The sequence below is a fragment of the Gobius niger genome (assembly GCF_951799975.1).
Source record: "Gobius niger genome assembly, chromosome: 20".
In the NCBI taxonomy this organism is placed as follows: domain Eukaryota; kingdom Metazoa; phylum Chordata; class Actinopteri; order Gobiiformes; family Gobiidae; genus Gobius; species Gobius niger.
In genome coordinates this window covers 3872341-3885438 of record NC_136871.1, presented here as the reverse complement: position 1 = coordinate 3885438, position 13098 = coordinate 3872341, and the positions used below count along the sequence as shown (strand labels likewise).

The following is a 13098-nucleotide window of genomic DNA, read 5'->3' as shown; positions in this document are numbered from 1 at the left end:
GGCCACTAGATGGAGCCATAGGTATTGGGGTGGTTCTTTCTATGTAACATTTGGCTTTAGAGAATATCAACCTCGAACCCTCTCATTAATGTATGCAACATATCAGCCTTTTTTTTTAAGCCTTGCTGCGGGTGAAGAAAGTAGTCCACAGGTTTTGACCATCAATCAATCAAACCTTGTTTATAAAGCGCTTTTCATATTGAAAGGTATCACAAAGCGCTTTACAGATTTAAAACAATACGCCTGGCACAACCTCCCATATATGTATTTATATATTTGGATTAAATAAATGGATTAGTCAGTTAGAAGCTAAGCTAAAAAGGTGGGTCTTGATGCCGTTTTCTATGAAAAAGAAGAAAAAAAATTCATATTGATAAAATCAGAACAGTTTTTTTTAAAGAACAGGCCAACGTTCTTCCATACTGAGATATGTTCTTACCTGAGCTTAGATGAGTTGATACATACTTGTCAGGTCTTTGTGCTCGTGGAAGAGGGTGGCAGCTTCCAACTTAACCTTTGTTTGGAGCTATAGGAACATATTGGGAGAGGCCAAATTCTAACAGCTTTGGTCGTTTTGCGTGACTGAGCGCACACACAAAGACCAGACAGGTAAGCATGAACTCGTCTAAGCTCAGGTAAGAACATATCTCAGTATGAAAAAACGGTGGCCTGTTCCTTTAAGTTAGGAACACAGGAGCTCTTAAAGTGATAGTCTGTAAGTTTAAATGTCCTTCAATAGATTGTGTATAATGGACCGGCTGGCCCTGCGATTTAAAGCAGTATTAAGTAACTCTTGCCCCTAGAGGCCATAAGTGCCACTGCAGGTGTCATAGCAAGTTGTGATTATTTTACTCATTAATTGTCTTGGAGAGTAAATACTACGCTGACAGAAAAGACAAAGGGACAGAGGGATATTTTACATCCAATTACACAATGGAGATAATTTTTTTCACTCAAACTTGCCTGTAAATACTGTTTAAGTGGTGCTATCCCACAGTTAGACTCCGACCCGGTGGCAGCCAAGTTGCAATTGCGGTTTTCTGGCCAGAGACACCAGGGGGAGATGAAAGACCCCCCAATCATCCCTTAACACTTGCATTTCCCCCAGAGGGACTACGAAAAGGATTTATTAAGGTAAACAAGTTATATAGTACTGCTTTAACGTAATGTAATAAATATCTAAATCCCTTTCTTTGCTGATTTCAGCAACTAATCAGAATCCCCGGGCTTTCACTTTGACCAATGAGACGAGCCCATCAGGTCCAATCAGGAGCAAAGGGGAGGGATATTGATCCTTTACTTTTTAACGTTTGTCCAGGAATGGGAGGAACTTGATTGTTTACTTGCAAATTTTACTCTCACGCGCTCATCACTTTGCAATCTTACAGACTATCACTTTTAAATACATTGGAAATGTTAGTTACACTGCATGTATTTTTTGATCGCTCTGCAGATCTCAAGCAGGGGTTTTCCTTTAAAAACCAGAGGCAGGCAGGGTTAATTTCGTCGACTAAAATATTTAGTCTTAATTTTAGTCAAGGTGATATTTTTGTGACTAAAATTGGACTAAAACTAAATTAAAAGTTTCTCATGAGACTAAAACTGTGACTCAAATGTCCAGATATTTTAGTCGACTAAAATAAGACTAAATAAAAATGAAAGGGAGAGACTAAAATCATCCAAACTTCTATTGAGCGTCTGAAAGAGCCTCAGATCATGTAAATTCTCTGCCAAAGGATCAGCTCTGAGCTTTGTTCATGTGGAGCAGCTCCATGAAGCAGAGGAACAAGATTAAATATGATTATAATGAATATTATCAATGCAATTTTAGTCGACTAAAACTAGACTAAAATTGAAAAGCTTTTTTGACTAAATCTCGACTAAAATTAAATTACATTTTAGTCAAAAGACTAAGACTAAAACAAAAATAAAATGTGTTGTCAAAATTAACACTGGAGGTGGGTAGTACTCAGTAACTTTCACTAAAGTACATGTACTTGAGTAACTTTTTGAAGTAGTTGTACTTATATCATACAATACTTTTTACTTCTACTTGTATCTGGGCTCTTGAGCAAAATAATTGTTACCTTTTCCACTCTGCGTAAATATATAAGCGGCAAATGCTTCATTTCGATCTGTAAAATAGAAGTAGACCATCTGGAGCTCCTTGTTCTTTAGAATTACTTTTGTTATTCTGTATTTTCATGCCATTTTCCTGGAATTTTCTTTGTAAATATCACGATTATCACATCACATGATTTTATGTTTGGCTTCACACAATTTATGGCGTCAGTAACATTTTCTCCAAGCACTGTTTTACTTTTACCACATTGTGATTACATGCATGTATTGCCAAACTCTGTCCCGGGCGTTTGCATGAAAACACAGCATGAGCTTTAACGCACTCAGGAAGCGGATTGTTTTGAGGCGGGTGATGAGCAGACAGAGACAGAGACGCTTCCTCTTTGTGGTTTATACATATTTTTTCTCTCACCGTTTTACTTCTCTACACAAGAACTGCTCAGTTTGTTTCTAACATCACATTCGAACACTTTCGGTGAGTCATTTTGCTTATCTGTGTCTATAATAATCACTGCTATGTTTATGAACTAAGAGGATCAAGTTATGAGTACAGTTAACTTGGAGTAAATGGCAGTGGGAACTTGTTGAATGTATGTTTTGAAAGATGAGATGTTGCTTAGTGTGTTGATGACTCTCTAAACACATTTTGAGATCACATATTTGCATATTTTTCAATGTAGTTATGTTTCTGCAGGGGTGGACTGGGACTGAAAAACAGTCCTGGACTCGGACCAGCCTGGCCCAAATTAGCGTGATTGTGACACTTCCACAAATACATATTTTAACCTCTTGCCACCCGCCTAAACCAAATGCATTCTGTCCTCTTTTGGCTGTGTAACACATTTGAAAGCTAAGACCCACAAAACTGACCTTTTTCCTCACGTTATTGCTGTGTTGTGTCACCTTTTGTATGTTTTTTTTTTAGTTTTTTTCTTTTTTGTGACATTTTTGTTGAATTTTTGTCACTTTTTGTTGAATTTTTGTCACATTTTTGTCACATTTTTGTTGAGTTTTGTCACATTTTTGTTGAATTTTTGTTGAATTTTTGTTGAATTTTTGTCACATTTTTGTTGAGTTTTTGTAGAATTTTTGTCACATTTTTGTTGAGTTTTTGTTGAGTTTTTGTCACATTTTTGTTGAATTTTTGTCACATTTTTGTCACATTTTTGTTGAGTTTTTGTTACATTTTTGTTGAGTTTTTGTTACATTTTTGTTGAGTTTTTGTTGAGTTTTTGTTTCATTTTTGTTGAGTTTTTGTTACATTTTTGTTGAATTTTTGTCACATTTTTGGTGCTTTTTTCCCAAGAATCTTTTTGATTAGGGTAAAGCCACCCGCCCTAACAATAACGAGTGCATTTTCCCCAGTTCGGCTTTTTATTATTATTTTTTTGATCGGTGTCATCAGCAAAAAGAACTGGAAAGGCGGTCGTAGAAACAGAAGCAAAATCATTAATATAAATAATAAATAATAATGGTCCCAAAATTGAACCTTGTGGCACACCATACTCCACGGAATTCCTTTTAGATTCATGTTTTTTTATACTGGGCTTTACCCAAATCTAAAAGCTTCTCGATTGGAGATCAACAATGTAACGCCTCATGTGAAAGCTAAGACCTACAAAAGTGATGGAAACTTTTCGTCACGTTGCCACATTTTTGTCATATTTTTGTTGTTTTATTAATTATTTTCTGTTGTGTTTTTGTCACGTTTTTGTAGTTTTTTTTGTCAGTGTTTTTCTCATGTTTTTGTTGACTTTTCATCCTCTTTTTGTCGCTATTTTGATGCTTTTCTTTTAGCTTTTAGATTTGGGTAAAGCTTGGTTGAGGCGGGACCGGTGGCCCTAGAGCCAGTGGCCCTTCTGTGCTCTTCCAGAACGGACATATGGCCAGTCCGCCCCTGTGTTTCTGTATTTACTTTGTTGTTCATGTATCCTTCACTTCCATACACTTTCATGCTGGTTGCTTGCATTCTGATGTTCAACTTCTAGTCAAAATGAAGATTGCTGCCTTCAATGTCAGGAACCTGGGAATCAAGAAAGTCACGGACAAAACAGTGCTCCGGTATTTGACCAAGGTAACTTTATTAATCACTTTAGCCCAAAGTGGCACAAAGTGAAAGTCTGCTTGTGGTTCGTGGATGCAGGTCCTGAGTCGGTACAGTGTGGTGGTCGTCCTGGAGGTGGTCGATAAAAGTGGAGAGGCCATGAAGACGCTGCTCGAGAAGCTCAACAGCCTCCGGTGAGTGCACAACGTCATCAAGGTGACGAGGTGTTCAGATGCAGTAAACCTGTCACACTATCAGCCATACTGACATTAAAGAAGTATATACTGCAGTGTAAAATGAAAAGCATGTATTATAATTGATTTGTATTTTCGGTAACACTTAATAATAAAGGGGACTATAGGGAGTTTAAAGGGGGGGTATTATGCAAAATTGACTTTTTCAAGCTTTACATCATGTTATTATGTCATTCCCTCATTAAAAACATGCCTGAAGTGTTGCCTTGGCACATTCAAGTATTTTTGAGTAATCTGTAAAAACTCTGATGGCGGCCATTTTAGGGATAGGTTTGCCTGAGTCCTCCTAGGAACGCCCCCACCTCCTGGAGACGCCTCCGAGCTTTCGTCACCAGGGGGGCGTGTCGGAAAGGCTCAAAGGTTCTTAAAGAGACAGAAGCCTATTTCAAGACATTCACTACAGCCATTTTGAGAGACATTTTATACAAGGCTGTTATTCTAATTTACTGCATTTACAGACCAGCAGAAGGTTTGGTCATCATTGTAGTGTGATATAGACTATGGGATTGAAAAAAGCAGAATCCCCCCTCTTTAAAGGGGCTGGAAGCAAGTTCGTCATTTTATACTCACTACTGCCATCTCAGGCCATATGTGTAACTGCACCTTCTATATTAAGCTCGTGCATGACGGCAATTCGGGCCGAAGTGAGACATTTTTGAGTGACAGTGCAGGATTTTAGAGGCAGTTGTGGTGAACAGGTCTGAGCTCATTCTACACATTAGGACATGGCTGGAACATGTAGGCGGAGGAAAATACATATTTTTTTAAATTTTTAAACTCCGTATAGTCCCTTTAACTAATGAATTGTTCCTGATGAGTTAAGTGTCATTTTTTTAAGGCTAAAACAGCTTTCGTTATTATAATGTGTTACCGTATTTGCTTTTAAATACTATTTGTTTGTTTTTTATTACAGAAATAATGACTGTGCACATAACATGCTTCTTGTTGATACAGCAAACATCCATCATAGGCCTTTAACCAACCAACCAACCAACTAACTAACTAACTAACTAATTAGCTCAAGCAATGCACACCAGTTGAAACTAGGAAAAGTAGAAAATCATTGGATCATGTAACTGTTTTGTATTCATGTATCTGTAGCTCGAGCAAGATTCGTCCCTATTCGATGGTGTCCAGTCGCCCTTTAGGACGCAGCACCTACAAGGAGCAGTTTGTCTGCTTCTACAGGTGACTGTATTATTGAGATGTAGCGGAAGTGTCTGGGGAGAGGGAGGTCTGACAGTGTGTTTGTCTGTGTGTGTCTCAGAGAGGATGAGGCGGCTCTGAAGGCGTGTTACCAGTACGCGGATGATCAGCCTGGAGATAAAGACGCTTTCGCCCGAGAACCGTTTGCACTGCACTTCAGCTGTCCCAAAGCAGGTTCAAACAAGTCTACGTTCATCTGGCTTTTAGCAGACTTTGGGACATTTGCTTTTGTATTTTGCATTTTAGAACTTATATAGAACTTATGTATTATTAGTGTGTATGCAAAACAGGTATTTAAAACAATATCTTTCAGTAATATTCTTGTTTTCTTTCTTTATTTGGAACCACGTTGTCTTCTACAGTCTTCCTGGGGCCCATATATCATTTTAAAACATGGATGCAATGAATCAAAAGGTGTACGTACACATAATATTATGGGCGAGGAGCTGCTTCTGTATGGTCCTCATGGCGGGGAGCTGACATCGCTGTAATACCGCCCCCTTGTGGTCAGGGCCGACTCCAAGTGACAATTGGGAGCATTGATTCGAATGGGACATCAAACTTCCCAAGAACGGCTTAAAGGAGTAGGCCACCGTTTTTCCATACTGAGATATGTTCTTACCTTAGCTTTGACGAGTTCTTTAGGACCTGTCTGATCTTCACCCGTGCCTTCAGTCACGTAAACACAGCGCAGACGGCGTTAGCATTTAGCCTCTCCCCCTCACACACAACACACACAAAATTAAACAATGTGGATTTTCTAAGCGGATAAAAGGGGGAACTATATTGTAAGGCGTAATAATACCAGGAGTAGTTCGAAATCTGCGCAGTAATCTTCACTTTACTGTGCGGATGCCAAATTACTCCTGGTATTATTACGACTTACAATATAGTTCCCCGTTTTATCCGCTTAGAGAATCCACATTGTTTAATTTTGTGTAATTATACTTTGTAGTGGAACACTTCACGTAACCATATTTAAATAGGGAAAACGTGGAAGAGCTTGGTAGCTTCTATCTTGACCTGTTTTGGAGCTATAGAGGAGAGAGGGAGAGGCTAAATGCTAACGCCGTCTGCGCTGTGTTTACGTGACTGAAGGCACGGGTGAAGATCAGACAGGTCCTAAAGAACTCGTCAAAGCTAAGGTAAGAACATATCTCAGTGTGTAAAAACGGTGGCCTATTCCTTTAAAAGCCGGGCTCCAAAGAGTTTATCATCCCGAAATTTGGAAGCATTTTCAGTGCATTGACTGGCTCCAGAGCCTGTCAATCAAGCTCTGGAGCTCTGTGGAGGCTCCGCCCGCCCCGTGAGTGCAGGGCTTCCCGCCTTTTTTGCGTGGGAGGAGGCAGAGCGGCCATTAAGGTTCACACAGGACTCGGGGACCTTTTTCAATGAATGGGGCAGAATGGGACCCACTCATGTTTATTATATTATATCTATGATGCGAACAAATGCAGGAAGCACTATAGTTCAAATGAACAAAAAATGCTTTCTAGTGGAGGCAGACTCCAGCAGGTGTAGGTACAGTGTGCACGATTGTTGAAAAAAAGCTAAAAAAAAAAAAGTCAGATAGATCTATTTCTATGTCTAGAATCTTGACCTAATCTTGAGTCTCATGTTTTTCCCTTTAGCTGTGAAAGACCTCGTTTTGATCCCCGTCCACACAAAACCAGAGGACTCCCTGAAGGAGCTGGACGAGCTGCACGACGTGGTTCAAGCCGTCAGAGGCTACTGGGGAAACGATGTGAGTTTGGATCACAGAGGAAGTGAGAACGTCCTGAATCCACTGTACTGAAACACACACACCTGACCATGAAAAAGTGTCTGCCTGAATTTAACTTTCATGATCTGGTGTCGCTGCTGTTTGTCAGTGCTCAGAATGAGATCAGCTGACGATATGAACATCCTGAAGTTGGCACGGGCATGTTCCGAGGTGATAATGCCAGAATTAATTCCGCTCACATTGTGAAAAATTGGTTCAGGGAGTCCAGATCTGACCCCATTGAGAATCTTTGGGATGTGCTGGAGCCGGCTTTGCGCAGTGGTCACACTCTCCCATCATCAATGCAAGATCTTGGTGAACATTTTTGCAACACTGGATCTTTCAACATTGCAGTAGCTTATTGACCACAGCGGAAGAAATCCAAGCTGAAGGCGGTTCAACGAGCGTGAGCCTTTTGTTTTTGGCCAGGCCGTGCACGTTGATCGAGTTACTTTCCAACTTGTACTGGCTGCAGCACAAATGTGGTTTACCATGGCTTTACAATTAATATCCAGAGCCGCTTTAACCAACGGGCTAGCAGGGGCTGGAGCCCAGGGGCCGCCTACCGTGCTCAAGGGCCTATCACGGGGTCGGCAACCCGCGGCTCCGGAGCTGCATATGGTTCTCCAGCCTCCTCGTAGTGGCTCCTTGTCCCACCACTGGAGCAGCAACGAGTATATCTACAAGGAGCAACAAATTCTCTACAAATTTGAAGAAAATATATTCCAATAATAATCAATCTTTATTACAAGACTTGTGTCCCAGTTTATTGGCCTTTATATACGTATTATGGGCTGTCTAACTACAACACTCTGCTATAAATACATTTCTTAGTGTTAAAATTGGGAGAGGAATAGCCTCCAGCCTCCTTGTAGTGGCTCCTTGTCCCACCACTGGAGCAGCAACGAGTATATCTACAAGGAGAACCGGTTCTGATGAGTAATCCATCAGAACCGCGTGACTTTTTTTTTTCTTTTTTTCTTTCTTTTTTCTTTCTTTATTATTATTATCTTTCAATCTGTCTGTATAGTGTTGTTGCCATAGCTGTGATGTATCTATTAATTTTTTTTTTTTTAGTTTTCTGTGTTTTGTCTGGGTTTTGAGACGTGTGGCATGGGGGTGGTGGGTGGAGGGAACGGGTGAAAAGGGGGGGGAGGCAAAAACTTGTGTGTAGACCATATGACTTGCAACATAAATATTTCTTTCTGACATGAGCACAGAAAACAGAAAAGAAAAAAAAAAAAAAAAATCCGCGCTGCACTTTGTAATGAGCCCGTCTGAATCTGTCCTCTTTATATTCGCTTATACGAGCAGCTGCTTCTTTATTAAGAAACAAAACAAAGCTCACGAGCTGAAACATGTGCTTTTGCCGCTCGCTCGTATCATTCAGAAACTACGACGCTGAGAATGTCCTTCGACCCTTGTTCATAAAAATAGAGTGTCTGCCCCTGAAACAGCTTTAAATCACGTTAATTTAATAACCATTCTTCATTAGCTTTATAAAAATGCTTTGAGGAAGTTTATGTCTAAAAAGGTTAATTTACTCTGTTTAAATTAAAAAGAAGCACATATTATAATTCATAGCCTATTTTGTAATGAATTGATGAGCAAAACGATAAAGAACCGTATCAATAAGAGAAATTATCAACATGGAGGGGGGCCTACAATTCTGTTTAAAGGGGGGGTGTTATGCAAAATGGACTTTTTCAAGCTTTCCATCATGTTATTCTGTCATTCCCTCATTAAAAACATGGCTGAAGTGTTGCCTTGGCACATTCACGTATTTTTGAGTAATCTGTAAAAACTCTGATGGCGGCCATTTTAGGGATAGGTTTGCCTGAGTCCTCCTAGGAACGCCCCCACCTCCTGGAGACGCCTCCGAGCTTTCGTCACCAGCCGAGTAACCAACCACTGCTCCTCAGCAGAACCCCCTCCCCACTGATGCCACAGACAGCGTGTGGAGGGGGCGTGTCGGAAAGGCTCAGAGGTTCTTAAAGAGACAGAGGCCTATTTCAAGACATTCACTACAGCCATTTTGAGAGAGACATTTTATACAAGGCAGTTATTCTAAGTTACTGCATTTACAGACCAACAGAAGGTTTGGTCATCATTGTAGTGTGATATAGACTGGTGCTATGTGATTGAAAAAAGCAGAATACCCCCTTGTTAAGCCCCGGGGCCTATGGGTACATTAAGGTGGCCCTGTTCATATTTCATCATTGTTGTGTGATGTCTTTTCAGAACATAGTGATTTTGGGCGACTTCAACGCAGACGGACGCTATCTCTCCCAAAAGAAACTTGAAACGCTGAGAATCCGCTCCGAGGATTACCATTGGCTGATCCAAGATGACGTGGACACCACGAGCAGCAACCATAACAACCACACTTACGACAGGTCATTCACAAAAACACATTTATATCAATGTTATGGACATGTATTAAAGCTATTCCATTAATCACTATTGGATTTTGAAGTGTTTTCTTGTCATGATTTCAGCATTAGCAGTTCATAATTGAGTCTCCTCTCTCATGTTAACGGTTCTGGATGTGTCTAAAATATGAGCTAAAACGAAATAAAGCACAAAAAAAACACACGTCTAATCGCAGTTTCAATACTTTCCGAATGACTGCTGTGTGTCTTTGCTTTACAGAATTGTCGTCTATGGAGAGAAGATGCTGAACGCTGTTGTACCAGGTTCAGCCAAGACTTTTAATTTCCAAAAGGAGTTCAAACTGGACGATGACACAGTACGTGAAATGACTTATTGATTGTGTTTCTTACCAGGGGCGTCGAAGGGGGTGAAAAGGCCCAGGCTGACATAGGCCCATGAACATCAGGGCACTTTTCTGCTGATGCATATTTTAATTACTACATATTGTAGATCCCACTGGAAACGACTGAGCTGTGTTTTTGTTCTTATAAATAATAGTAATAATTTGTCATTTAGGAGAGAAGTAGCCAAAAAGTCAACATTACTATGCTCGACTGTATATTAGGTTGCTGAAAATGTAACTTCTTCATCTGAAATTGGCTACACCAGCCTAGAATGTTGTATTAAGATGGGCTATAACACTTTATGTGAAATACCATCCGCAATTGTACCACACCTTAACCTGGGAGACCTCAAAAGTGCACCAAATTTGAAGAAAATATATTCCAATAATAATCTATCTTTATTAAAAGACTTGTGTCCCAGTTTATTGGCCTTTATATACGTATTATGGGCTGTCTAACTACAACACTCTGCTATAAATACATTTCTTAGTGTTAAAATTGGGAGAGGAATAGATGAGGGGAATTAGATCAATGTCAATGTCCAGCTCTACGCAGGCGATGCTGTAATTTTCGTGCAAGCAAAATCTACACAAGAAGTTTCAAAATTGTTAACATCTGCCATGACCGATGTCCAAAAGTGGGTCAAGGAATCATGTTCACAACTTAAAAAGAAAACAGTCTGTATGATGTTCAGTAAAAAAGCAACTGATTTAAAACAGTCCAATGTTTTCCTGGATGGAGTAGAGACTAGTATAAATATCTTAATTTGAGCATAATAATCCAATTTTTTGTTGTTTTGATTAGTTAAGATGTTGTTGGGCATTTATCCTAGATTATTTCACTTGTTCTGAGATGTTTCTGACTCGTTTCGATACATTTCGTCCTTATTTCAGGTCATTTTCTTTGCCACTGGGGTAAGAAAATTGTTCTGATCTCATTAGCAATTTTATTTTCTTATTTCAAGCGAGATTTACCTTTAGAACTGGTCTGAAATGTCCTCAAACAAGCAAAGTGAACTTGGTCCGATCAGGAAAAGTGTCTAAATGAGTGAAAACCGCTCAAAACATTTCCTCAATTCAAGTCATTTAAGCCAATGCTTGATATTTTTGCAGCCTCGTCACTGAGTTCAAACACCTGGGACTGACAATGGACCCAACCCTGACATTTAAGAAACATGTTAAACGGTCACTAAAACTGTTCATTTTAATGTAGCAAATTTTAGACAGGTGAGACCCTTTATGTCTCTGTCTGCGGCCCGAATGTTTTTACACTCCATGATTCTGTCTCATGTAGAGTATTGTATAACCACATGGTCACTGCTGCTGGTACACTCAACACTCAAACCAACAGAGTCTCTTTTTAAAAAAGCCATAAAAATCTTGGACAAGAAACCGTTCTCCTTTCACCACTGCACTGTTTTAGAGAAGCATCATTTACTCCATTTTGAAAACTTCATTAATTTTAAATATGGTTGCCTTGTATATAAAGTATTGCATGGACTTGCTCCACCTCCATTGCAGGATTACATCAAACCAAAGTCTGTTAGTGGGATCACGGGCACCAGGGCATCAGCTGGAGGAGACTGTGAGGTTCCACACAGGAGAACCTCCTCTGGACAGACTGTGCTCTCTGTGAGGTTCCACACAGGAGAACCTCCTCTGGACAGACTGTCAGGTTCCACACAGGAGAACCTCCTCTGGACAGACTGTGTTCTCTGTGAGGTTCCACACAGGAGAACCTCCTCTGGACAGACTGTGCTCTCTGTGAGGCTCCACACAGGAGAACCTCCTCTGGAGAGACTGTGCTCCCTGTGAGGTTCCACACAGGAGAACCTCCTCTGGAGAGACTGTGCTCTCTGTGAGGCTCCACACAGGAGAACCTCCTCTGGACAGACTGTGCTCTCTGTGAGGTTCCACACAGGAGAACTTCCTCTGGACAGACTGTGCCCTCTGTAAAAGGCACCAGGTTCTGGAATAGTCTCCCTTTATCAGTCAGAGAGACTCCAACTCTGGCCACTTTTAAAGCACGTTTTAAACTGTGGCTAAAGGAAAACCAGGCCTGTGAACACGTTTAGTTGTTACTGCATTTATTGTTGTCACATTTTGTAAATTGTAAATTGTGTATGTGTTTCCTGCCTCGGGACGACAGATGGAAACTAGCATCCCCACTATAATCTGGCATATTTACAGTGCTCATGTGCAACTGTTCATCAATATGCATTGTCCCTATCAAATAAATAAATAAATAAAAAACATGTTCTCATGAGGTAAAACTATTTACATTTATCCTCCTGAAGGCTCTCAGCATCAGTGACCATTATCCCGTGGAGGTGAAGCTGAGAACTGGCCCACGAAAACACGCCGTGCCCTGGAAGAAGAAAACCCCAGCAATAAACAACAGTCGAGGTTTGCTGCACTTACACAACACTGTAGACGAAGCAACGTGAGGCACATGTGATGTTCAAAATGTAACGCCCGTGTTTTTTTTTCAGGAGGCGGAAAGAAGCGGTCAGCTCCCAAAAAGAAAGCTGCAATGCGGAAGAGAGGACCGTGCTCTGCAGGATCACCGGCCAAGAGGAGATGTGCTAAATGATAGACTGAGATGTAGCATTAAGTCAGGATTGAACAAGGAGGAGCCGTGCGTTACACTGCGTTCCAAATTATTATGCAAATGACATTTTTCTAAGATTTTCTAAATTGTCAACTCAAATGAGAGTCAGCATAATTTTTAAGTCTTTACCTGGTAGAGGATCATTTAAATGTGGTGGAAAAAATTTCCTAGTGATAACAGTATTTTTTTCAAAAATAAATATAGTAAAAACCTCAAAATCCACTGTTCCAAGTTATTATGCAACTCATCGTTTCAATACATTTTAAAGCTTGTAGTTAACTGAAAATGGTCATTTGTTGTATTTGTAGCATTAGGAGGTCATATTTACTGAAATCAAAAGCTATTTCAATCAAAAAAATATTA

General features: G+C 40.2%; 1 protein-coding gene across 1 annotated transcript; it reads left to right on the top strand.

Annotated features, from left to right (window-relative positions):
* Positions 1 to 4075: 4075 nt before the first annotated feature.
* LOC306979442 (deoxyribonuclease-1-like) lies at positions 4076 to 12717 on the top strand (the record flags this gene model as incomplete). Its single annotated transcript, XM_079578393.1, has 9 exons — positions 4076 to 4156; positions 4226 to 4320; positions 5482 to 5568; positions 5648 to 5760; positions 7218 to 7330; positions 9590 to 9744; positions 10001 to 10097; positions 12422 to 12530; positions 12617 to 12717. 9 exons carry the CDS (start codon positions 4076 to 4078, stop codon positions 12715 to 12717), a joined length of 951 nt encoding a protein of 316 aa, XP_079434519.1.
* Between the last annotated feature and the right edge of the window lie 381 nt (positions 12718 to 13098).